The 26,234-nt window shown below is 54.6% G+C and overlaps 1 protein-coding gene across 1 annotated transcript in view; it reads left to right on the top strand.

The window, feature by feature from the left end:
• The window catches only part of Shb (SH2 domain containing adaptor protein B), a 130,372-nt gene that overhangs the window by 96,948 nt on the left and 7,190 nt on the right, over positions 1–26,234 (top strand). The window contains exon 5 of the mRNA XM_078047844.1: positions 4,403–4,522. Within this exon, the coding sequence (XP_077903970.1) occupies positions 4,403–4,522 (120 nt within the window). The remainder of the gene's footprint in view (positions 1–4,402; positions 4,523–26,234) is intronic.

Here is a 26,234-nt window from a genome sequence, read left to right as displayed (position 1 = left end):
TGTATGTTGACTCCTCTTGATCACGATTGTCATCACCTTACTCTGCAGGGTCCTCACCATATGCAGGAGGACCCTGTGCTGCTCTGAAACTGCCATTGCCCCCCCCTTTATCTCCCGGATAAGGCCCCATCTCCCTGGCCTGCCATCGGCTCTGTGAATTGCCCCCAGACTGCTCTTCCATTCTGTCCCACGCCACATCCCTATACTCAAGGAGTCTTTTCGGAAACTTGATAAAATAGGTGCGGGGCCCTGTGTTGGCACCTCGGGTGTGTCATCCCCTTAACAAGCAGATGGAGGAGCCTGTAATCCTGCTGTATGCCAGCGCCCAGAGACGAGCACAGCTTGGCTCAAAGGCCAAGAGATTAGCTGACGCCAGCAGGGTCCCTCATGGGACTTTCATGTGGGTTTTGAGTCCCCTCTCAGCCTTGGCCCAGGGACTTCGGGTCTTGCGCAGCCAGGGGCGCGTCCCCTCTCAGGAAGCTCTCGCTTGGAGAGCAGGATGCAGGGTTTTCCGAATGATGTCATGTGCTGCCTTTTTCAGCCTGCGCTGTTGTCCCAGGGGGCTGCAGCTTCATTCGTGATGGCCGTTCCTGCCCAGAGCAGCTCACGGGAGGCGCGCGGCCCTGCAGACCGCGCACCAGGGTTGGCCTATTTCTGATCAAACTGTGCGCTTCTTGATCAACAGAGTGTAGGATGCAGGGATACCTGGGAGCTGTTCTCCGTGCATCCCAGTGGGTAGTGGCCAGGTCCGCGGGGCCCAGCCCATCCTGTCTCTCATTCCCAGACAGAGCCTTGGTCCCAAGTTCTCCTCCTTTCCCATTCCCACCCAACCAGGCCTCCCACCAAGTCCAGAGCCATGGCTGGCCTCCCCAGCCCTGAGTCATCCTCCAGAGGTGCTCAGATAAGCCCACTCCCGGGAGAGCTGAGCGGGAGGAGGTCGCGCTGCACCCGCCCCATCCTGCAGGCTTCAGAGCTGGGGGCTCCTCCAGGGCCCCCCCCTGCACCCTGCCCCGCCCCCACCTCATCACGCCAGCACAGAAACCTGTTCCATTCGGGATCTCTGTCGGAGCAAGTCGAATCTCCTTGACCCACATCGTCTCACAGTTGCTCTGTGGAGAGTGGCTCTATGAAGGCAGGAGTTTGTCCAGGTCACTGTTCCTCCCCGTGGCTCAGGGCAGTGCCTGGCATGTAATGGGTGCTCAGGAAAGGACAGTTGACTGAATGAACAAAGTCCCCAAAGAATTTTGGTACTTCTCCCCAGTCTGTCACCTCCCCTTCCGGGTCACCCAAGACCAAACTCTCCTTTCCTGCCCGAGGCCCCAGCCAGGCTCCCTGCGCTGCCCCCGCCCTGCGGTCCGCACAGCCACCAGCTCCCTCCTGCATCTCATGCTCCTGGCGTTTCTCCCGTCTCCCTGGCCACTGCTTCTACCTGCTCCGTGGCTCCTGGCCTCTGACCTGGGCTCAGTTCCTGCTGCCTTCTCCATGGGGAGTCTCTCCCAGCCTCCACTCTCCCAGAACTCCCCGCCCCTACCTCCAGCCTCCTGCACGGCCTTTCAGATGTACTGTGTTCAGAACGGGGCTCCTGACCACGAAACCCACTGGCCCCCAGCGCCCATGTCTCCGCCAGCAGCACCACGTCCGCCTAGTTGCCACTCAAGCCACAAACCTGGAGTCATCCAGATTCCTTGCCGCACAACATCTGCCCCGTTACCAATTTCGTCAAATTCTTGCTCCACAATGCTGCCAGAGTCCGTCTGTTCCTCCCACCTTCAGTCACCTCCCATACGAAGCACTGCACTCGCCTCCTGACTTGATTCCTGCTCCCCCTGTGGCTCCTCCTCAAGGCAGCTGGTTGATGTTTTATTTGTAAGATCCTCCAGAGCAAGTAACACTACTTCCTAACACCTTCTCCTTTTCAATATGCTCAACAGACTTCTTCCCTCTGCCCTCAAAGCCTCACCTGCTTCCCATTCCACTCTCATTCTGTACCTCTCTCTGCCCTCAACAGTGCTTGGAACATCCTTGCACCTTTTTGCTCTCTGGACACCCCAAGCACATTCTTACCTCAGGACCTTTGCACTTACTGTTTCCTTTACAGAGATGATGTTTCCTTTGGCTCTTGACAGAATTGATTCCTTTTTGTGATACAGGTTCATAAGCCAAATGTCATCTCCTGGGGCCTTTCCTGACTGTTCATTGTAAACTAGGCACCTACCCCCACACCAGTCACTGCCTCACTGGAACCCTAGTATGCCTACATAGCCCTTGCACTATGGAGTGGTGTCCTGTATGTCTATTGACTCTTTCTCTCTGCATCAGACCCATGAGATCAAGGACAGTGAGTGGCGAGTAAATATTGGATGAGCTGATAGGTGTTGGATGGGATGAAGGGCAATGCCATTGTCCTGACCTGATGTGCCTACTCCACAGGGTCCAGCACGGCCCTAAGGTGGCCTCCTTCCTGGACACTCTCTTGGGTCCAGGCCCGCCTGCTCAAGCCCAGCAGTTGGCCCCAGCTCCCACAGGACCACCCAGCCCAGCCTGCTCTACAGCCTCCCGCCGACAGGCCGTGCCCCAGCTGACTCCTGATCCAGTGCCCTTTGCCCTGTGCTCCTTTGATCCTCCACCCTGAAAGGAACTGGCGGCTTATCCTGTTTACCACGGGATTACCCTCAGTGATGATCCAGGCCAGTCTCTCCCGGCCAGCCAGGCCAGCTCCTGAGCTCTGGGAGGGACAGGCTCCGGGCAGCCCTTCCCTGGAGGCCACTTTAGGCCTTTCCCTGAGGATGGCTCAGCTTCAAATGGCTGGAAGTTGTTTTCCTAATAAAACGTTTTTGTCAGCTCACTGGGGGTGTGTGACACAGGCACAGTCCCCGGAGGACCATCACACCAAATCCGTTGGCTCTGTTTCCAGAGCCAGGCCTGTTTCTCCCCATTACAGCACCTTATCCCCTCAACCGCCTCTAGAGAGGTTCTCACTGTGGCCGCCCCTGCAGCCCCAGCCTTGGCTCCTCCACGTAGCTGGAGAGGGGAATCAGCTGGCAGGGTCTCCCCTGCAATGTCTAGTTCCATGCCAGCTCTGGTGAGCAGCAGCTCGTCACACCTCCACCGGACGGGGACTGAACTCCGGTCCTCACCCACTGAGCCCCATCCCCGGCCCTAGTTGATATTGTATTTAGAGGCAGGTCTCTCTGAGTTGCTTAGTGCCTCACTAAGTTGCTGAGGCTGGCTTTGAACTCACGATCCTCCTGCCTCTGGAGCCACTGGGGTTCCAGGTGTGCGCCTCCTCACACAGCTTGGACAGGGATCTCACATCTGGTGCCTGGTCCTTGGTTTTTAGAGCTGGCTATTTATATTTTTCTTTAATGTTTTTTAGCTGTAGATGGACACAGTACCTCTACTTTATCTATTTATGTGGTGCTGAGGATCGAACCCAGTGCCTCCCGCATGCAAGGCGAGCGCTCTGCCGCTGAGCCCCAGCCCCAGCCCTGGCTATTTACTTTTTGAGATCATGGTTTTGTTGTGGCCACTGTTGCCACCTGCTGCCTGTTCATGGCAGGAGGTGCCCAGCGGCCAGCAGTGGAAGGCGTCTTCTAGGCACAAAGTCGGCGATGGCAACAGTCACCAGAAGGCAGCACCCCCACAGAAGCTGAAGATGTGGACTGTGGGCGCAGGGGTGTGCAGGGGGGTGACTTCTGTGCAGCCGGCTAGCCCAGGCTCTTTGTGATGCTCACAATCACCTTTGGTGACTGTGGGTCATCCCGATTCCTTCTCACAACCTCAAGGGGCTGCCGTGACCCTAACTTGGTGGAGAGTGGAGGCTCAGCCAGGGTCAGCGGCCGGACCCTAACCTGCAGGCAGACCCCCTGCTGCTTCCAACCACACTGGCCCCTGACCATTTCCAGGACCCACGGTGCAGACTCCTGCTTCACACCCTTGTATGGGCCACCCTTCCCTCTGCCAGGAAGGCTCCTCTCCAGCCTCTGTCCTTCGGGGCCTCCTCTCTGTCTCCCTGGAGGTCTGCACCGAAATGCCATTCTCTCCATTAGCCTTCCCCGGCCACCTTGCCTAAAATAGCAGCCCCCAGCCAAGTGACCCTGCCTCACCTCATCTCCATAGTACCTGTCATCACAGGGCGTCCTGTGTGACTCCAGAGCGTCTGCTGTCTGACTCCCTGACCTGCGGCCTGAGCCTCTCAAGGGAGGGGACTCTGGGTTTGGTTCACTTTTCTTTCCCCAGCATCTGGCACGAGGCAGGCCCTCGGTAAATTGGCAATAAAATAGAACAGACATACGCCTGCCTTGTCACAGCTGGCCGCGGAGGACGCCAAGCCTCCCCAGGAGGTCAGGCCCTGGGATCTCTGTCCACGCTGGGCCCTGAACGTGCTCTGTCCTCTCCCCAGATGGTATCACGGGGCCATCAGCAGAGGAGACGCCGAGAATCTTCTGCGACTCTGCAAGGAGTGCAGCTACCTTGTCCGGAACAGCCAGACCAGCAAGCACGACTTCTCCCTCTCCCTGAAGTGAGTACCGTGTGGCCGCTCTGCCTGCAGGAGACCCCTGGGGCCCCCAGGAGACTGGCCCACATGCATTCATTCAAGCCTTGGGTCTTCAGTTTGGTCCCACTGTCCTGGTCACAGGGGGGTTTCTGTGGTTGCATCATCACCTTCCAGAGAGGAGGGGTCTTCGTAGGGTCTGTTTTTCCTGGAGGAGCTTTCTCCTGTGCTACAAGCCAAGGCCCGTACAAAGATCCCAGCGTCTCCCATCCCTGTCTTGACCCTCTCACTTCAGTCCTCTGGGGAACACATTGTTCTCATTCTGAAGATTAGGAAATGGAGGCTCACAGAGGGCATGTGGCTTAGCCCAAGCGGCAGGGCCAGGCCCCAGGAGCAATCTTTCCTCTCTTCTTAGGCGCCAGGTTGTCCTTTGGCGGGTTTGATTTTCATGTGTCTCACAAAGGTTGGAAGGAACATTGGGGTGGGGGGCGGGGTGGAATCCTGCTGGTGTTGATGCCTCTGGCTGCTGTGTGAACTGTCAGGTCTTTGTGAGTGGATGCGTGGAGGTGTGGAGTGCTAGGGACCTTTTTGTTGTTGTTTATTTGTTCTGTTTAGATATGATGACAGGGGCTGGGGATGTGGCTCGCTCTCCTGGCATGCGTGCAGCCCAGGTTCGATCCTCAGCACCACATACCAACAAAGATGTTGTGTCCACTGAAAACTAAAAAATAAATATTAAAATTCTCTCTCTCTTTCTCCCTCTCTCTCTCTCACACTCTCTCTCACACACTCTCTCTTTTAAAAAAAAATGGATATGATGACATATTTTAACATACTTGGAATATAACTTAGGGTCCCATTCTTGTGGCTGTGCATGATGTGGACTTTCACTGATGGTGTATCCATAGATGAACAGAGGAAAGTCATGTCTGATTCATCCCACTGCCTTTCCTGTTCCCATCCCCCACCCCTTCCCTGCCATCCTCTTTGTTTAATCCAATGAATTCTCCCTCCCCAACCCCAACCCTTTATATTTTGAGACAGGGTATTACTGAGTTACCAGGCTGGCCTCGAACTTGCAATCCTCCTGCTTCAGCTGGGATCATAGGCTTGTACCACCATGTCAGGTTTTTCTGATCTATATAGTATTACTGTTGGGATGAACAGGTGCAGGAGTGAAAAGAGGGATTTTGAGTGATATTGCTAGGTGGAATCCAAAAGATCTTTCTTTTCTGTTCTTTCTTTCTTTCTTTCTTTCTCAGTTACAGATGGACACAATAATTTTATTTTATTTATCTATTTTTTTATGTGGTGCTGAGAATTGAACCCAGTGCCTCACCCAGGCTGGGCAAGCGCTCTCTCACTGAGCCATAAACCCAGTCCCCAAGAGGGCTTCTAAAACCTACTTTATAGATAGGGAAAGGCTCCCACAAAGAGGGGTTTGCCAAGGACTCGGAGTCAGTCACACGGCTGGGGTTTGAGCCCAGGCCCTTGTGGCGGCAGGTGCAGAGCATCCCTCCGCTTCCTCTCCACCCTCACGCTTACTGAGGCCATGCGCTTACTGAGGCCGTGCGGAGGGCAGGCCTGCTGGGACGTCCCTGTCGGGAGCGGGCTGTTCTCTTTGCTCACATAAAGCAGTGTGGACAGAGGTCTTGGTGTGGCCGGGGAAGGTGAGGTTGGCCTGGGCTCTCTGTGAAGACCAGCACCGCTGGCTGCCCTGAGGAGGACGGTGACAGAGTGTTAGGAGGGCATCGGGCAGAGGCTCTGGGAGAAGCGGGGTGTGCAGAGACATGCAGGGACCATCAGGGCAGCAGGGGCGGCTGCAGGGGTCCCCAGATGGGGCAGTTATGGGCAGAGAGTTCAGCCCTGGGCGAGGACAGGTTTTCTAACACAGCTGATCCAAAATTAGAGCTGGCCAGAGCCGCCCCAGGGTAGTGGCCATCTTGTTACTGGGGGATTCAGCTAGAGAAAGCTGGGCCACCACCTGGCCAGGGAGGATGTGGAAATCATTTCTAGCCAGCTGGGAGGACACCCAGGAGGCAGAGAGAGGACATTGCTGTGTTCCAAGCTGCTGGCACGTGCACATCTCATTGGCTGCCATCAGACCTGACGGGCTCAGAGGATCTAGTCAGTGATGGCAGTGGAAGAGGAGAACTCAACATGCTAAACCGCAACTGGGCTGGCAGGCTGAGCAGGAGGCAGCCAAAGCCAGAGAAACCATAATGGGACTGAGGAAAGGGCGGACACAGGGAGCGTGCACAGAGCCAGGCCTCCTGAACTCCCACTGCCCCAGTCAGCCCCGCCACCCTCCCTCACTGCCCAGAGATGATCTTGCAACTCAGGTGAATGACGTTCTTCTGGATTATAAAAGGCCAGGGAAGCTGGGCACGGTGGTGCACGCCTATGATCCCAGTGACTGGGGAGGCTGAAACAGGAGGATTGCAAGTTTAAGGCCAGCCTCCCCTTCCTGTGTCAATATAAAAAACAAAAGGGGTGGGGATATAGCTTGGTGGTAGAGTACCTCGGGTTCCATCTTCAGTTTCACCAGGAAAAAAAAAAAAAGCAAGGAAGGCAGGTGGCATTACCCATATTGTACCAGCCTTTCCCACAACCCAGGCAGTGTGCAGCTGTCCGGGACACTGGTCCCTTCAGTCCCGGAGTTCCTCAGTGAGTCTCATCCCTCCTGCAATCCCCATGGAACACACAGAGGAGGGGCAACCGCCCCAGGCCAAGCCTGGCTGCTCCTCCAGAAGGACCAGAGCCTCCGATGCTGCTGAGACTCCGTCCTCTCCGTGGGAAGGTGCAACAGCCCTGTGGTGACACCAGCACAGCCCGGCCATAAGGGAATAGCCTCCGGAGCACCCAGGATGAGCCCTAGCGTAGGTGCTGACGAGGGGGCGTTACCAGTTTTAGAAGTACCACCACCACATCCAGCCTGCGGGCTCCACCTCTCAGTCCCTGTGCAACACCCACACACACCCATTACACAAACAGGCCCAGACACCGCCTCACGAACAGGTTTCAGGGGGCCATGAACACAGTCTCCTGCGGTCCCTGGTGTATGCCATTCCTTAGGGAGTAGGCCCCTCTCGGGGAGGGACAGCACCTGGGTCCTGGTCCCCACGGTGTAGGCTTGTCGTCCAGAGGCCTGGGCTGCAGCGGAGGCAGCCTCCTGCCTGGCTTCCCCACTCCCCAGCCTGAGGCTTTCATGCCATCTCGGAGCCTTGTTGTCCTCGTGTACACACTAGGACAATGACAGTCAGCTCCCAGCCCAGCCAGTTCCACGTCATTGTTACCTTGTGCTGTTCCCACTCTGCCCCCACTTCCTGCCATCTACCGGGTTTTAAGACACCCATTGTCCAAAATTCTGGACAGGCATCCTGTTCTGCCACTCGCTGCTCACTGTGTGACCTTGGGCAAGCTCCTCCCCCTCTGGGTCTCAGCATCCACATTTGCCCAGTCAAGAGTCAGACCTGATGCTCACTGTCACTTGATACTGACACCAAGGTGTTACCTGACTCCTCACGTGTGCCTGTGTGTAGCCTCAGACCCCTCTCTGTCCTTGGTGTGCCCTGGCTGGCTGTACCTCCCAGGCCAGGGAGAAGGATAGAGGGAGATAGTGCAGTGGCCACCACAACCCTGGACAGGAACAGTCGCCAGGAGGCCCCAGGTCGTCTTACTGCACCCATCCTGTCGCATCCAGTTGTCAAGACTGTCCTGTGCCCAAGGGGGACGAGTGATGAGGTTTGGTTTTGTATGCTTGTCTAGAGCCATTAGCAAACCCCCCACCCCAAAGGCCAGAGAGGTGGCCTCTCCTGGTCAACCTTCCCTGGAAGAAGCCCAGATTCGGGAGGTGCACTCTCCTGTGGCTGGGCTGTCGGCCGACTCCTGGGAGGTGGCCTTGCTCCTTAGAGCAGCCCCAGTGCCCCATGACGGTCGGACCTCCAACCAGGAGCAGCGCTTTGGTGTGCATCACTGGGACCACAGAGGAGCACACCTGTACCGCGTGTCCTGGCCACTTGGGCGAGCACCCCTTTGCCAGCCACCATGTGGCCCTGCTGTCTACTTCCCACTTGCTGGCAGCCTGCTGGGAGGGGGTCAGGGCTGGTTCCCCTGCTGGGTGCTGTTAAAAGCCAGGGTGTGCACTTTGACATTGGAATTCCAGCTATGCCGGTTCTCCGACTCTGGCCGTTTCCATGTGAGCCTCTGCTGGACTGTGAGGGTGTTCCAGGATGTAGAAAGCATTTGGGGGAGTCTAGACTCAGAGGAGAGAGCCCCCACCCCTTCGTCCTTCCCCCAGAAGATATCTTTCAGAGCCCTCTGTACCAGGCACCGGGCTGGGTATGAGGTGAGAACAACCAGGCCAGGGGCCCAGGGTGTCAGGCCTGGCCAGTTCAGCCTGGGCCTTGGGAGCCCAGAGTTGGCACCTGGTGGGTGGTCCTTGCCACAGAGGGTTGGGAGAAGCCGCAGCGGGAGGAGGCTGCACTTGAGTCTGAAGAGAAGCTAGATGTTCCCTGGCAGGACCGAGTCTCAGGGTGGTGCAGAAGAGCTCCAGCAGGACTTCTGTGCCAGCCACCAGAGAAGTTCATCTCAGTTCTCAGTGACGAGGACGCTGACATGCAGGTCCACTCAATCCTGCTCTCAGGCTCCCCTCACACACAAACTCCCTTGTGCCTGGCCCTCCCTGCTCTGTATCAGCAGTTGGGACGTTTTGCAAGGCCAGAGTTTGCTCTAGTACAGCCCCACAAGGTGGCTAGGCAGAGATTCCCCAGGTCCCCCGCATCTAAGGGCAGAGGAGGCTGAAGGCTTGCCAAGGCCTCCCACAGAGCTGAGGCTGGCCTCCAGACTTTCCATCCCGTCCTCAGAGCTCCTTCTGCTCTGTCAGAAGGTCTGACAGAGTCAGACCTGGAAGTGACCTCAGAGGCCCGACTAGTTCAGTCCCTGTGCTGTGTGGATGAGAAAACAGACCCAAAGGGGATTCCCAGCGGTCCTAAGCTGTCCAGCTGGCACTTGTCCACGCTGACAGCAGAGATGGAGACTGTTGCCACTGTGGGGACCGGCTACATCTCTGGATCAGACCACTCTGGCCACTTATCTGGCTCTCTGTGGCAGATACGCCCACCTGTGAAGCTAGCTTCAGAGGTGCTGCCGACAGCCCCCAGTCGTTTCCCGACCCCGTCCAGCTGCAGAACTGCCCCTCTTCCCTGTCTCCAGTCTGACTTGATGGACAGCAAGCTGACCCCGCCCCACCGCGGCCCCTGGTGCGCCACTCCACCACTCACTCCACCGCAGGAAGCAGAGGGGCTGAGCCTTTGGAAATTGGCAAGAAAATACCAAACTCCCGAGCTGTTTCCTGTTTCTGGCAAGGCAGGCACCAGGAAGAAGGGCCAGCAAGTTGTGACAGTCTCGTTGAAAGGGTTCTTCAGGCATTTTGGATTGTGAGTGGCTCTTCACAAGTTCTTCTGTTGTGAGTTTTTGCAAAGACTCTGGACGAGATGAGGGAGAGGGGACTTTTTAAAGACTGCAGAGCGTGCAGCTGGTGGAGGGGGTGAGTCCTCCTGGGCAGGGTACCTGTGTGGCCTGTCCCTGGGGTGGGGGCACACAGAATGGCACTTCTGAGGTCTTGACAGCCAGGGAGGCCACTGCTCCTTTGGCAAAGGTCCAGCCTCGGGTTTGTTGAACAGGCAGTTCCCACCCATTTGGAGGAAATAGCCCTGGAGAACCCTCACAAAAAGGGCCTTTGGCTTTCAAGTCCCCAGAAGCAAATTGCCACTTTCTTGCAGATGTGGCGTCAGAGGCCTTGGGCTGGGCCTGTTTGCACAGTGCCCACACTCCACCGTGAGCATCCGGAGCTTTCCTGTCCCTTTCAGTGAGAGTCACTGACCAGAGCTCCAGCCCTCAGGGGCTCACAGTTTGAAAAGGCCCAGAAGGTCCTTGTCATTAACTCATATAGAGCAGTGCTTAGAGGTGCCTAAGGTGGAAAGCCCTGCCAGAGGAGAGGGACAGGAGAAGGCAGTATTTAAGATAACCAGGGCTTCGATGGTGAACAGTGGTGAGGAGAACGGGCACAGAGGCAGGAGGTGCACAGGCTGTGTAAGAACCACAGACAGCACGTGGCCTGAGCCCAGGAGAGGTGCAGCCCAGGCAGTGGCAAAGGAATTGGGACTTTATCCAGTAGGGCAGCCAGGAGCCCCCGAAGGTCTTGAGCAGGGTGCAGTGATGCTCGCCAAGAACCATGAGTGACGAGGACACCAGGAGTGTTACCAAGGAGGGGACAGCTTCCCCCTCCTTGTTCCTGTACATGTGCCACCTGCACCCACACAGCTGAGTGATAGCATGGGGTCAGTTCTAAGAGGCCAGGAGACGAGTAGCACGTGAAATCCAGGGTCACCCTTTTCCAGATATAAAGGGAAACCACAGCCTCTGAAGACAGAGATATCTGAGTTCAAATCCTGGCTCCCTTTGTCACCAGCCACGTGATGCTAGACTTCACCTAAAAATGGGGCACGCAGGTAAGAAGGAGGCAGGATGGAGCTCAGCGGTGGAGGGCTTGCCTACTTGGGGCACTGGGGCTGTGGCACTTGTCTAGCATGTGCAGGACCTGGATTTTGATCCCCTGAACCATAAACAATAAAAAAAAAATGGGGGTCTGGGTTTGAGTACATGCTTCTAGTTGAAGGGCTTCACAGGTAGGCCACAGCATTTCCCCTCGGTCTTGCTGTAGTGGTAGGGCCCCACGGCATCCTCAAGTAGTGGACAGGGCAGGGCAGTTGATGGAGAACACTCCCCCAAGCCTGCAGGTAGCTGGGCGCCCATCACCTCCCAGAGATGCTCCAGTAGAAGTGGTTAGGTGCCATGGGGCCAGGAAGAGCTGAGGGACGCATTTCAGTTAAGGGTGTTTTTCTTTCTTCTCTCCCCTCATTGATTTATATCGTAAAAGAGAGAGTTTTCAAACAGTAGGCATGTCTGGGTCTAGGCAAGCAGGCGAGTGATTAATCTTAGTTTGTTGCTGCTGACAGCCAGGAGCAAGAAATAATAAAGGTTTGCAGGGCGGGGAGGGGAGGGGAGGCGGGAGGAGAGGCTGCGGCTGGCGCCCATCAGCAGGGAGCGCGGCCTTCACCTCCCCCTGCCAGCTGAGCATCCTTCCAGTGGGTCAGCATCTGAGGCTCCAAACACTTAACTCCACGGGGGCTGTCCACTCCCATGCAGGAGCCGCCAGGTTGTTCTCTTCAAGACCTCAGCAGGGCCTCCCAGCAGTTGTGGAGTTCCCCAAACACTCCCAGAACGCCCTGGGCCCCAGCTGGGCCCCCGAGGGCAAATGAGTCCTATGAAGGACAAGCCTTCAAGAAAGGCAGGTGTGCGCAGCTGGGGGCACAGGGACTGCTGGTTTTAAGACCCCCACACGGCTCCCCTCAGATCACAGCTCCCTGGGTTCCTGGCCACATGCCCATGATCCTCTGATCCTTTGACTCCATACCTTGCCGAGCTGCCAGGTGGGTCCCAGTGCTGGAGGAAGAGGACAAGGTGGGGGGCAGGTAGGCACTACAGCAGGTGCTGTCCCAGGGAGGTGAAGGAGGGTGTAGGGTTCCACATGGGAGTGGCTAGTGCTGCCTGTTGCGGGGAAGAGGGTTCCGACTTGGTCCTTGGAGAATGAGGACTGAGGCTATGGAGGGTGGTCAGGGGCCATCCATGCTGAGGCAGCAGCCCAGGAGGGGAGCAAATGCTCCAGTGAGAAGTGGTTAGGTGCCATGGGCCATCCATGCTGTGCCTCCCCTGCAGCACAGCTTCAGTGTACTCCATCAGCAGCAGCCCTCCTCCTCCTCCTCCTCCTCCTCCTCCTCCTCCTCCTCCTCCTCCTCCTCCTCCCGGTGAAGACAGCTCTGAGCAGCAGTGAAGACCCTGGCTCTGGATCAGTCTGGCTTGGGCTCTTGAAACCCACCTGTTTCATATCCTAGCAGAGTGGTCTTGGGTAATGAGGCTTATGTGTCTGAGCCTTGGTTTCCTTGTCTTGTAAAATGAGTGTCATGGGTGTGACAGTATAGGTGAAGTGCTTAGTGCGCACCCAACATGCAGTAGCAAGGGCTCAACCGTAGAGCCCCACTGTCCTCATCGCAGACTTTGGAGAGCCGCAGGTTGTAGGGGCAACAGGTCAGTGTTGGCTCAGAGCCTTTGGATGGTCTGGGTTCAACTGAGAAGTCTCTGTACCCACATCCACTTTCCTTCACAGTGGTAGGGTTTTAGCATTTATGTGGCTGCAACTAGAGAAAATCCTCCATTCCCATAACCAAGACTTTGAATCTTGCAGAGTTAGGGTCAAATCCAGGCTGCCCTCTTCCTGGCTGTGTGGGCTTGGATAAGTTCTCTCCCGGATCTCTGATCAGCAGCAGCTGCAGATGCTCCTCAGCAGGCCTCTTCCCTGTCTCTCCACCCTGCTGCCCCTCCAGCTTTCCCGCCGAGTCTGTGGACATCATCAATCAAATACTGTTTTTCACTACTTTGTTATGGTCTCCTGCTCATCCGATGGGGAAGCAAGTTTGCAACAAGCCAGGGTAGTAGCTCCCAGAGTACCCTGAACCAAAACCTTAGGATTTAGGGGACAGAAGGAAACCTTTTGGTGTGTGGGGGGGTATACTAGGAATTGAACTCAGGGTCACTTGACCACTGAGCCACATCCCAGCCCTATCTTGTATTTTATTTAGAAACAGGGTCTCGCCGAGTTGCATTGTTTTGCTTTTGCTGAGGCTGGCTTTGAACTTGTAATCCTCCTGCCTCAGCCTCCTGAGCTGCTGGGATTACAGGCATGTGCCACCATACCCGGCTCAGAAAGAAACCTTCTAGATGATCCGTTACAAGTGGAGAAACTAAGGCCCAGAGTGAGGAAGAAGCTGGCTGCCTCCCGCTCACCCCCAGACCTTGTTTCTAGCTGAGTTGGCCTGTGAGAGAGGCAGGCCAGAAGGGGACTGTTTGCTCTCCATGCAGGAAGGAATTCATGTCCTTTCAGGGCTGATGGGGGGGGGCCAACTTTCTGTAGTGTGCTTCATGTTTTCTTTTTCCAGAAGATTTAAAGGAAATGCCATGATGAGGAGCTGCTGCTTTAGGCCAAACGAACTCCTCAGACTCTTTGCAGGGGACTAAACAAGAACAGTGAGCTTTGGAATGTGCAGATGAGTCACAGGATGAAAGGACACATCCCGTGTCATTTTCCTTTACTCAGAATTACGAAGAAAATGTGCCCTTCCAGTGGTAAAGCAGGTCTCAGGCCAGGGCCCTCGCTCTTCAGGTATTCCCTCTCTGGGACCCTGAGCCCAGTGCTGTGGTGATTTGGGTGCCGTGAAGTGGACAGTGTGGCAGAAGGCCTAGGCTGGCGCTCACAATGCCAGGAGCAGATCCCGAGGACCATGTCCAGGACCCTGGAGCCAGAGAAGGACCAATACAGTGTGCGCCCGACTCCTGACAGCTGACCAGTTGTGGGCCTTTGGTTGCACCTTCCTCTGGGAGGGGGCCGGGTAGTCTGAGTTCTGCCCATTCTTGATTCAAAGTCCTGCAAGCTGGTGGGATAAGCCCCACACCACCAGCCACCTCTCTGGGATACTGAAGCTTGTCACTGAGGCCATGCACACTGGGCCACCAGTCAGGGGGCTGGTACCAGGGGAGATCCAGCTTTGTCACTGTAGTGGTCTGTGGTGAGAAGGGGAGAATTATTGCCTTCAACTTTCACGCGTTGCAGGTGATGAAGGCTCAGGAGTCTAACACAGCCTGACGCCTTCTTTTTGTCCCATGGGGTCTCAGCAGAATCCACCCCTTCCTCTCCAACAGGGTCCAAGCCATCAGTGTGGACAGCATCGCCCCAGGACCTACCTGTGCCAGGTGTTCTGAGCAAGACCTGGGCCACCAGCCCCTTGCCAGGCATTTTTCTGGTACTTTTTTCCCAGGCAGTGACAGTTTGTGGGATTCTGAAAACAGGAGGGCTCGTTCCATCTGGCTCTCACCCAATGGTGTCAGGATGCTTGACCTGGCCAGGGGATCCCAGTTTCTTCTCTGGGTCCAGCCCTCAAGCAGCCGGTAGAGAAGGCATATTGCCTCGTTGCTCCCACTTTACATGAAGGAAACTGAGGCTCAGGGAGGCTGAGAGCATGTCCAAGACCATGGAGCCAGAGAAGGACCGAAGCAGAGTGTGACTGTAGACTGTGACAGAGTCAGACCAGCCTGACTCCTGACCGCCGTTCTTTCCTGGCTCCTCTGGGCCGTCTGCTCCAACTGAGCTTGGAAGGTCAGTTTCCACCCAGGGACTGGTCTGAAGGCCTCTGGTAGCAGAGAGAGGCTGAGGCCCACTCAGAAGGGCCAGTGGTGACCTCTGTACTTGGCAAGACAGAGAATTTCAGAAACTCCACCTGGTGCTAGATCCAGAGCCAAGTGAAGGATGAAGGGGGTGGCGGGAGGAGAAAGGTGGCAACTGAAAGGGAGGGGAGAGAGAGGAGCCCAGGACCATGTCTAGAGCTCCGAGCGGGGTGGCTGTGGACCAGGAGTGGTTGGTTGAACACTCTCCCAGCTCTGCTGCCGCTTCCCGCCACTGCCCAAGACCCAGAGCAAGAGGTGCTGCTCTCACCTGCCTCCCTCTGCCAGTCAGGCTCCAGAGCACCTGCCTCCCCTGCCTGCCCCATCTCCCCGCCCTGCCAGGCAGCAGCATTGCCCTTTGTTCCCCTGAGAGCCCGCCCTGATTACATTTCCAGCCAGTTTTTAATTATCTCGTATCAGCCCGCGTCAATCTGCCTGTGCAGCCTGGCCACCAGGAGAGGCATGCCAACTGCCCATCCGTCGCCAGGAAACCTCTCGTGCCCCAGGACAGTTCCTTTTTGGAAGCGCTGGGTGGTCTCCCCAAATGAGGAAAACATTTCTTTCCAATCACATTTCTAACATCTTGTTAAATGTGACTTATTTAACAAAATTTTTGTAGGAGCCATCTGGGAATGGGTTGGTGGGGGGTTGGGGGGAGGGTCTATGGGATGCCACAGGGACAGGCCTTGAGGGCAGCCACAGACCACGTGCCTGCCCTCAGTGAAGCGGGGACAACACAGAGAATAAAGATGCCACCAGGAGCCAGAAGATCAGAGCCTGGATCCAGGCAGGGGGGTCAGCCAGGGGCTTCCCAGCTCTGAGCCTCTGAGCCCTAGGCCAGGGACACAATAGAATTGAAAGCTCTTGTAAAAGCTCTTGTCAACTCCAAGAGACTGCGCTCCCAGCTCCTCCCGTGTTGGGGGTGGGGAGGGTTGCAGAGTCTTTGTGCTGACCCCAGGAGAGGGTTTGGGATGCAGAGTTTTATTTTGCTTAGATCTGGGTAAATAACTCAAAAGCCCCAGAGAAATGTGGTTGGCCCCCACCTAGAGGTGTTTGGTAGATTTTGAAGCGACCAGCTTCCTACAGTGAAAACCCAGTGTTACGCGCAGGGTTCAATGATTCCCCAGACCTCCCAGCTAAAAAGCGCCAAAAGGGGTCTTGGGTCAGATGCCTGACAAGGTCCTGGGGTGAGCTGCTGGCAGAACCCTCATGTCCCAGCTCCATCCCAGGATTATTGCCCTTCTGAGCTGCAGAAACACTGTCTTTCTCCCATTCTCTCCATAAATGCTCTTGGTATTTGAGGCAGATTTATAAAATCAGATGTCAGATTTTACAGCCCTTGTCTTTGCTCCCAGAGTTCAAATGCTAGAGCTATAAAAATGGTGTTTTGCTCTGGGGGTGGGGGAGGTGGCACTCACAGGAGCCTGGCCCTCTGCTGGAGAGGACACCGCCTCACTCCCAGCTCTTGGTGCCCCAGCCTGCTCCTTTCCGGGCAGCTCCCCCAGTGAGCAGCCGCCAGCCTCCTTCCAGCCCCAGCCATGGGTGGTTTTTGCCACTTTTAATAATACTTTTTCTTTTTCTTTTCCTTTTTCTTTTTTTTTTTTCCCTTTTCTTAAGATTACTTCACCCAAGAGGAATATCAGAAACAATTGGGTTTGGCAAAGCGCGCTTATTAGAAATGCTTTAAATAGAACTTCCTTTTTTTCCTCCCTGCTATTTTGCTTTTGAATATCCACATGCTGCTGATGGCCCCCAGGCTTGGGGACCAGCCTCACACACTTAGCACAGACTTGCAGAGCAGGGTTACAAAGGAGCTGGCGCAGGCTCTCACTACTGAGCGCCTGCTGTGCACGGGGCCTTCAGCTGGGCTGGACAAAGACACCAGCCTCTGAGCTCCCAGCTTAGACAAGGAAGTAGGTAAGCACGGTGCTGAGGAAGAAAGTAAGTCTGACCAGAGGCATCTTGGAGGGCTTTTGGGGGATGGTAGCATTTGAATAGGACCTCAGAAGAGAAATAATATTGAAACAAGAAAACCAGGGTAGCTGGGCGTGGGAGCAGTTCAGGAGGCTGAGGCAGGAGGATCACCAGTTCAAAGAGAGTCTCTGCAACTTAGTGAGGCCCTGAGCAATTCAGTGAGACCCTCAAATAAAATATGAAAAGGGCTGGGGATGTGGCTGAGTGGTTTAGGGTGTCTGTGTTTGATCCCTGAAACAAACAAAAAGAAAGAAAAGAAAACTAGGATAATTGTTTATTGGTGAAGCAACAGCAAGGTTTAGGTACTCCTGGATTTGGGATTAGAGGGGAAACCTCTGTGATATCCCCTCTCTCCATGGCCCTACCTTTCTTTGTAAGGGTGGCTTTTTTAAAAATGTCACCCATTTTAGTTTCCATGTCAAAACCGGGCTATATAAACTCAGGACTCTGCTTTCTGCCCTCTGATGGCTGAGACTGCTGACCTTGACCCTCAGGGTGATAGTCTGAAATGATCTGGCATCGGTTAGGGACCTTTTGTGGCCAAGAGTTTCTTTAGAAGTCTTTTTATCTCCCCACCCTCTGAGGGCCTGGCACATAGTGGGCACTCAGGAAATATTTGGAGATTATATTCCAGAGAAAAATACTTTCAGTTTTCAAAAACGAGCCATGATTGTCATGAAGTCAGGTCACAGACTCCAGCCAGCCTGTGACTGTGCATGACATACATATGCATGGGGTGGGGCTGTGCCGAGCTGTGATTAACAGCTATCTGCGAGTGGTAAAATGAGCGCCGGGGTTTGTCTTCTTTTTACTTATTTGTGTTTTCTAGATTTTCCACACTGAATCTTTTTTATAATGATCTTTCTTTTCTTTTCTTTCTTTTTTTTTTTCTTCTTGTTTGTTAAATGAGGCTGAGTAGGAAACTCATTGGCTGTGGAGTCCGGAGACCCATTTATGGTCTCTACTCCCTCTTAAGGTCTTCTTTTAACTGTCCTTTGTGTCTGTTCCTTGGGGGTACTTTAGTTGGGGGTGATCAGAAGAGAGAGATCGCACAGAGCCGTGGCTAAGAGGGTGTACTGTGTAGAGCTGAATACCTGGTTCAAATCTGGATTCTGCCTCAAGCTAGCTTTTTGGCCTCCGTTTCTGCCTCTGTATGACGGGGGTAGTAACAGTCTCAGGATCATCGTGAAATATACATGAGATTGTGGTCTGGGAGGTGCCTTGAGACTCAGAAGTGCTGGTCAGTGATCTCTAATTCCCCAGCGCATCCCCGCTCTGGGTCTCCACCAACCAGCGTGACCACTCCTGAGTTCAGATTTTCAGGCTCGAAAAGTGCTTTTTTCCAGAATTGTTCCAGTCTTAACCAAAAGCAGAGTCCAGGGAGAAATGTGGCGTTGACTCCTGTACTTTTGTGGGAGTCGGGCTTTTGAAAAAAGCAATTCGTTCCGACAGTAAGTAACTTTGGGACTCAATTACTTGCAGCCATGCTGAAAAAACCTGTAATTAATGTGGTCAGACCCCAGCCAAATAATAAAATGAAAGCTTTGTTGTGTATCAAGGCAGAAATCAATTTCATTAGGGAGCAGAGAGCTGGAGATTTAATTTTGAGAGAATTCTCCACCCTGTGGAAAGAGGTTGTCAGGAAGCTGCCAGAGTGAATGTCCAACATGAGAAGATTTGCCCTCCAGAGCCCAGACTACCGACGGGTGACAGTGACCTTTCAAAATTGTGTTTCTAAATCTTGTGAGCGTGGGCAAAGCCGATGGACTCTTTGCTTCTTAATGTTCTTGGACCCAGGCTCTTTTTTGGTTTTGGTCAGAAGGTGAGAGCTGTCTGCTCCTGGGGACTCTTGAGTGTTAACAGGATCCTGTCCTTGGGGATTAAGAGGATGGGGAAGGGAGAGGTGAACTCAGGAGGTCAACAGCCACCCCACATTCATGATCTCTGAGGGGCCTTCCCAGGGCAGGAGTGACCGTGGCCTGCAGAGACCAGCTCCTGGAGCTGGCACTGCTGTCAGCACACTGCCATGTTTCAGCTCAGCGTGAGGAAGAGCTTGCCCGTGGCAGGGCTGGCTGAGGTGGGAAGTGGGTATCTTCATAGGGAGTGAGCTCCCTGCTGCTGAGGGTGAGCAACAAAAGTTAGGCCCTAGGCTGGGGCTGGAGCTCAGTGGTAGAGCACTTGCCTAGCACTTGTGAGGCACTGGGTTTGATCCTCAGCACCCCATAAAAATAAATAAATAAAAAAAAAGAATTGTGACCGTCTACAACTTTAAAAAAAAAAAAAAGATTAAAAAGTTGCCTGAAGGGCTGGGGAAATAGTTCGGTTGGTAGAGTGCTTGCCTTGCAAGCATAAGAGTGGGTTCGATCCCCAGCACCCCCCCCCCAAAAAAAAGCCTCCTCTATGTGATGAATTTGCTCAAATGGTCTTAGAAATCTTTGGGGCTGGGGCTGGGCTCAGTGGCAGAGCACTTGCCTAGCACTTGTGAGGCACTGGTTCGATCCTCAGCACCACATAAAAATACATAAATTAATTAAAGTCTATTGCCAACTTAAAAAAAAATTTTTTTTAAAAGTTGAACCCTGAGTGCTGTGGCTATCAAAATGAGTTCCCCTCCCCAGAGGCAGCCAGAGTGGTGGTTCTCAAACCTGAATGTGCTTCAGAACCTCCCTGGCAGCATGTTCAATGCAGATTCTGACTCCAGAGAGTCCCGGGGAACTGCAGTTGCCGAGTCTCTGGGCCCTGTGGACCTTCCACATCCAAAGAAACTGCTTTTGAGAAACCTGCACTCTTCTTCCAGCCCGGAGCTCTCGGCACCTGTAATGACCACGAGGTTTTCATTAATCCCCCAAATAGCTGTGCTCCTCATGGAGTATGAGCGTCTCCTGTGTGCCAGGCCTCAAAGGGGGGGTGAGTGGAACCCTCACGGCCCTTGAGTTCCATCTCTTCATTGTATAGATGGGGAAATTGAGGCCTGGGAGGATGACAGTTTTCATGGACTACAAACTATTCCCCATTTCATAGATGAAGAAACTGAGGCTCAGATCCCCAAGGACAGTGGTTCTAGTGGGAATCACTGTCATTCATGATTTGCAAAAGACCAGGGTGTCTGGATGGCTTTGAAATTCCAGGGAGGAGAAAACCACCCTCAGGTTAGAGGCAGGGGCCACTAAGTAGGTAGATCTCTTTAACTTGCAGTTTTGGGCTTGTTTTGTTTTGTATTTGGTACCAAGGATTCAGTTCAGTGGTGCTTAACCACTGAGCCACATCCCGAGCCTTTTTATTTTTTATTTTGAGACAGGGTCTCACTGAGTTGTTCAAGGCCCCATTAAGTTGATGGTGCTGACTTTGAACTCGCAGTCCTCCTGCCTTAACCTCCTGAGTCACTGGGATTACAGGCAGGTGCCACTGCACCCAGCTTAATTTGCAGTTTTAAAAGACCTCTGCATTTGCTCAGGGTGATGCCAGCTCCTCTTCCTCCTTCTCCTCCTTCCTCTTTCTCATTTAAGTAAAATTATATATAGGTACTTTATGAACAGAAATCCCCTTCATTGCGGTGCTGATGGATTCCTTGGGTTGCATAGCAGAGAAGCCCCTGTCAGGGCAGTGGTTGGACTGAGAAGACTAGTGAGGCCAGCACCATGCCTGACGGTGGCCAGTGCTCACAGGGATGAGCATCAAGGATGGAAATCAGGTGTGGGAGGATGCCGCTGCTCTTCTCTCCATCGCCCTGCTCCTCTCCTCATCACACTCTGTCATGGGCATGTGGGTAGTGCCAGAGGCTGTCCTGCAGCTGATGGCACAGGGACAGGCACACTGCAGAATGGGATTCATCATCAACTATAAAATGAAGACAGGGAACCAAATGGTCTTACAGCCTGTGGTTGAAATCTTATCTCCCTCAGAGTGTTAAATACAAAGCAGTGCACACAGTAGGCACTTAATAAAAGATACCATCCTCCTGTTCTCTTTTCACGTGGATCCTTTTGTGTGACAGTGTGCTTTAGAGTGTCGGGAAATCCCACTTGATGTTTAGGAAAGTTGATCTCAGGGCAGGAAGCACCCTGCCAGTGTCCCCAGGTGACAGAGCCTGGGCCTCCCGCTCCAGCCAGGGGGCCTTCTGGCTGTCCGTGGCTTTGGCGTGACAGGACAGACAGACAGGGAGACACTGGTGCTTGGTTGGGCCAGCCTGGAACCAGCCAGACAAACCAGACGGGCAGCAGCTTGTGTGGCGGCTTCTGCCTGGAGGCAGAAAGGAGGCCCACATCCAGACCCGGGGCCCTTGTCCCTCATTGCATTGGTGCTTTCAGAAAGAGCTGCGCTCTTCATTTCCAAACCTAGGAAGGGCATCCCGAGCTCCAGTCTGCTGCCAGCCTCGGGTGCCCCATCATGCTGCCGAGTGGTGAGGCTGGCCAACCAGCCGACCGGGCCCTTGGGCCATCAGCGTGTTCTGGGAGCACCTCAGCACCTGGCAACATGTGCTTATCCACAGTCCAGTTCAGGCCTCGGGACAGGCAGGAGCAAAAGCTCCATCGCACAGATGAAGAAGGAGGCGAAGACAGGGTGCAGCTCAGAAGGGCCAGGGCAGGCCTCAGACCCAGCTCTGGTGGCCCTGAGCCCTGGATTGTGTCCACTACCACCTCCAAGCATCCTCGCCCGGGTGCGCTAGCCCTCCTGGGTGGATCCCAGCCTCTAGCTCCCCTTGGCCTGTAAGAGCCGTCATGCCCTTCCTAGGCAGCTAGCTGGTCCTGACCCCCAAAACTGCCTTTGCCCAGCATCTGCGTGACCCCTGCTTTGGAGCTTGCTTCAGATGTGGCATGTTCCCCTCACCTGCTAGCTGGAGGTGGGACCTGGGGCTTGGTCCCTGGAAACAGCCTAGAGCCCTTAGAGACAAGCTGTTGGGCAGGTTGTGTTGAGTCTTAAACCCTTGAGTCAAGAGTGGACTGGCCTCTCCTTTATCAAGCACTCTCTTCCGGGGAGGTTGGCGCTGTGCTTGCAGCAGCTGTGAGGCAGGACTGGGTGCTGTTTCTGTCTCAGATGAGGAATTCCAGGTGCTGGTGGCACTTGAACTTCAGCACTACTATTTTGAGCTTGGTTATCCTCTCCTGTGTGTCGTGGTGTGTTTAGTAGCGTTGTAGCGTCCCTGATCTCTTACTAGATGCCAGTAAAACCCACATCCGCTTCAGATATGGCCAGATACTCCCGGGTTAAGGGGGCTTCACAATGGCCCCAGTTGAGAGCGTGGGCTATGAAGAGCTTGTCCTCCGTAGATAAGGACCACCCTTGGCCTGAATGGCATCTGTCCATCCCGTTGACACAGGCTTTAGGAAGCCTGCTTTTGTCATGTTGCTGTCCCCGAGCCTGGAGGGCCACTGTGACCAGTGCTGGACATGAGGATTTTCCCTCTTGTCTGGTGCTGGGGTGATCCCTGTCCACCCTGCCCTGGCTTGAGAGCTTCAGCACTAGAGAAACACCTCCACCTTTTCCAGACGGGGACACTGAGACCCAGGGAGGAAGGGCTAGCCTAGCCTGTGACATCAGGGGGACAGCGACCAACCAGGCCCTGGCTTCAGTTCAGTGCTTGGCCTCATTCAGGTGCCATCGCCAGCCCTTCCTGCAGTTTCCCTGTGCATTTGGCCAAGTGTGAGGGCCAGTGGGAGCATTGACCAGGAGCACTGCAGCAGCCATCCAGCTGACCCCCCAGACATCATTACCCTCCCACCGATTCACCGCCAGCAACAGGGTCACTTCCTCTGTTGTCATTAAAAAACCTCCCGTTCCCTGTTACCCGAGCTACTTGGGAGACTGAGGCAGGAGGATTGCAACTTCATGGCCAGGCTGGGCAACTTGGGAGACCTTGTCTGAAAATAAAATTTAAAAGTGCTGGGGGTATAACTCAGTGCCCCTGGGTTCAATATCCAATGTTATTAAAAACAAAAACTCTTATCTGACACTGTTGATTTTCGCCTAAGAAAACTGCCCATATGGATTCATTCTGACCCACTGCTGCTTTGTGTGCCTCTCCCTGTTGGCCTGAAGAAGTCCCCACCTGCTCTTCTGCCTGGAGATGGCTTTTGTCATGATTTACCAAAGACCTTCACCCTGGGCCGCCAACTTAGAGCTTGGCAAGCACCCTGGCGGCCTGGGAAGGCCAATTGCTGCCCATGTGCTTACTGAAAACCTAATTATTTGATTGTAAATCAAGTGATTTGGCTCGGTCGGTCGTGTTTACATTTAGACACGGCTCACAATAACTTGGTGTCTGTGTCCGAGTGGAGGGAGTGGCAGGATGCAGGTGTCGGCCGGCCACATGGTCTCATGAGCCCCTCCTCCCCACCACCTCCTTCGACTCCTAGGACATCTCAAGTGGAAGCGGCCTCCAGAGCCCACTTGTGCACTTGGAGAGCCCAGTCACACAGCAGGGAGGACTCACGTCCTGGTCCCTGGCCCAGGAAGCCCTCGTGCCCTTGCACTGTGACTGGCAGTTGCTTCTCCCCGGCCCTTGGTCTTCTCACCTGAGCAGTAGAGGTCTTCCCTTTAGTGCTAGCCCTCCCAGCTTCTTTGTGAAGCCACAGGGTGGTCCAGCTGTGGACCTAGGGATCATTCAGGGTCTTCGTGGGCAGGCCAGAGGCAGACCAGGCTCTGGGCGACACCATCTGCTGAATTCTGGATGTGTCACAGGACCCCCCAGGTGAACTGTTGCAGTGTTTGCTTTCAAATGCTTCCATGAAGTCAGGACTCCCAGGAGCTGGAGAGGCATCAGAGGGGCCCCAGGTTGCCAGCCCCTCTTTATCTGCAGTGTATTAGGAGAAAATGGAACACAGGAAGCCACCAGGTGGCCGCAGCTCTCTGTGGGAGTCAGTGGGCTTTGGTCTCCTGTCTGCCTTCTGGCTGTGTAGCCCCAGGCAAGTGCCTCCCACGGTTTCCCCTCCTGGTGGCTGTCCTTGGGGTTGCCGAGAGGAGGAACTGAAGACCCCAGCACCACAGCCACACAGTGGAGATGACAGGGGACACTGATCCTGGGGTCATCTGGCAGAGAATGCTGGTCCGCTGCAGTGGCTGCACGCTGCTCCCAGGTGTGGGGAGGAGGGCTTCTCTAGAGACATCTTCCCAGCACAAGGTCCCACCTCCTTGGAGGTCAAAGAGGAGGTGGTTAGAAGAGAGGCTCTGAGCGGGAAGCTGGCTGCTTCAGAGGGAACGTGGCCAGCCAAGGGCCAGGGTTGAGGCAGGAGGTAGCTGTTTTGCAGGCCCCTAGGTAGCCTGGAGGGACCTTGCTGTGGTTGTCCTCCAGCCTGTCCCCTTACCCAGTGCTCACAGCAAGCAGCATTAGGGCTGGCCGTGACTCCCCAGTGATTCTGCACAAACATCCCTGTCCCTCTCTGTGTGGACTGGAGCCAGTGCATGCCTGTGGGGGGTGAGAGGGCCCTCTGGGCCAGTGGCATGTCTGCTCCATCCTGAGCAGAGCTTGTGCTCCCAGGGCTCTGTGCCCGGCCTTCCTTGCTCTTCTACTCATGGAAGGCAGGCAAGGGACCTGTGGCACCTCCCCTGAGAACCGTCTCATAACCAACTGTTGTGCATTCTAAATGACAAGGTCAGTCTCTCCTTCCACTGGTGTGGCCCCAGCAATCTTTATAGCATGTAAGGCTCAAATGTTTAAAATGGCCCAATAAGAAATGATGCAACTACTCAGAGCCCCAAAGTAGAGGGCCAGGCTGGGCTCACATCCTCGTCCCTTCAGGAAGACCTTGGCTTAGGAAGGGGATGGGTCTCATGTTCGCATTCCATTTATTTAGGCACTGGGCAGGGACACTGGCCAGCTCAGGGTCTCCAGGAATGACTTCTTTTTGAACTGCAAGAAAAAAGGATCTGCCCTACTCTTCCTGATGGCCCCCCTCAGGCAAAACTTCTCATGACTCAGGGGCATGTGGGTTTGTACCACCTCCCAGGATTGCCCCTCGGGAAACTCTCCATCACCCTGCCTCTCACTGAGCTCATTCTACAGTCCTTGCTGGCTCATTTTGGAACCAGCACTGACCCGAAAAAGTCACCACTGTGTCTGGCCTCTGGCCTCGCAGGCAGTAGGCAGCTCGACCCTGGCTTGGCCAGGCTAAACCCTCCAGGGTTGGGGTGGAGTAGCCTCCATGCCTCATAGTAGGGCAGGATGCATGGGGCCTCCTTCCCTGGCCCTGGTCAGACCTTGACTAGATCACTGACCAATGGAGGATGGCCGGCCGGGGCAGAGGAGTGCCCTGGCTGTGGGCCTGACATTTGCTGTGTCCGTGGGAAGTAAACCTCAGCCTTCTGGGAGGCATCGCAGTGAACAGGCAGATTCCTGACCATGAGGTCTCACAGAGCTGCAGGGAAGCCACTTGGCACAAACAGTCCAAGGGGACACCTGGGACACCTGGGTCCACCCGGTTGGTAACAGAGCCAGGGGAGAAGAGGCCGAGGCTTCGGATTCCAACAGACTTAGGTTCAGTCCTGGCCCCATCCTGCCCCAAGAGACAAGGCCCATGAGCTTCATGGGCCACAGTTTCCCCATCTGTAAATGTAATAGTCATGCTGACTTAGCACTGCTGTGCTGCTTAAAGGAACAGTGGGTGACAACAGCACAGCTCAGTGCCTGGTGCCCAGCTGGGGCTCAAGAAGTGCAGCGTATCCTTGAATCTGTATTGGCCATGGGGAGCCATGGATGGTTTTGAGCTGAGGGACAATATTATGGAGGTATCTGATTCCCCCCCCCCAAAAAAAAGCAGCTCCCAACTACCTTTCAGACCAAGGTGAACCAGATACCCCTTGGGTACAGATTCCTATAACCAGGCCCTGCATCATAGTCCCAAAGGGCAATTTCCTCCCCCACCCCTGCCCCCCACCTCATAAATATTATATGCAAGTGTTTTTAAGTCATTTCATCATGAAAAGAAGCAACTTAACATAACTATTACCCAGGATTCTTCATGAAATATGCATCAAGCAATTAGGTCTAAAAGCAAGAGGTGAGGCCTCGCACCCTGCTTGGAGGCAGCGGCAGCTGTGGGCTGAGTGGTGTTTTATTAAAGCTCGTGATTAGGAGGCGAGGCGGGGCCTGTGATTAGCACCGCTCACCAGGCCCTGTCTGCTCGTCCTGGTGACAAGGAGATGCTTTTTGTGATGATGATGAGCTATCGGAGCACATGACAGCCCCAGCACCCCCACCTCTGTGACCTTACAAGACTCATTAGACAGGTCACCCACCAGAGACACCCCTAATTGTGACTTGGCTCTCGAAAGATGTCCTATCAAAGAGATGGGACTGATGCAGGCAGCAGGAACAAGGCAGGAGCCTGTCAGAGCTCCGTGGGGACAGAGCCTCCCGGAATGACAGTGGTGCCCCATGCTCAGGAGCTTCTCGGGAGCCACTGCCTTAAAGAGAAGCATCCCAGAGCCCATCCCA

Source organism: Ictidomys tridecemlineatus, chromosome 4 (genome assembly GCF_052094955.1).
Source record: "Ictidomys tridecemlineatus isolate mIctTri1 chromosome 4, mIctTri1.hap1, whole genome shotgun sequence".
Taxonomy (NCBI): domain Eukaryota; kingdom Metazoa; phylum Chordata; class Mammalia; order Rodentia; family Sciuridae; genus Ictidomys; species Ictidomys tridecemlineatus.
The sequence above is the reverse complement of the archived record's forward strand: the minus strand, read 5'-3'. Positions and strand labels throughout refer to the sequence as shown.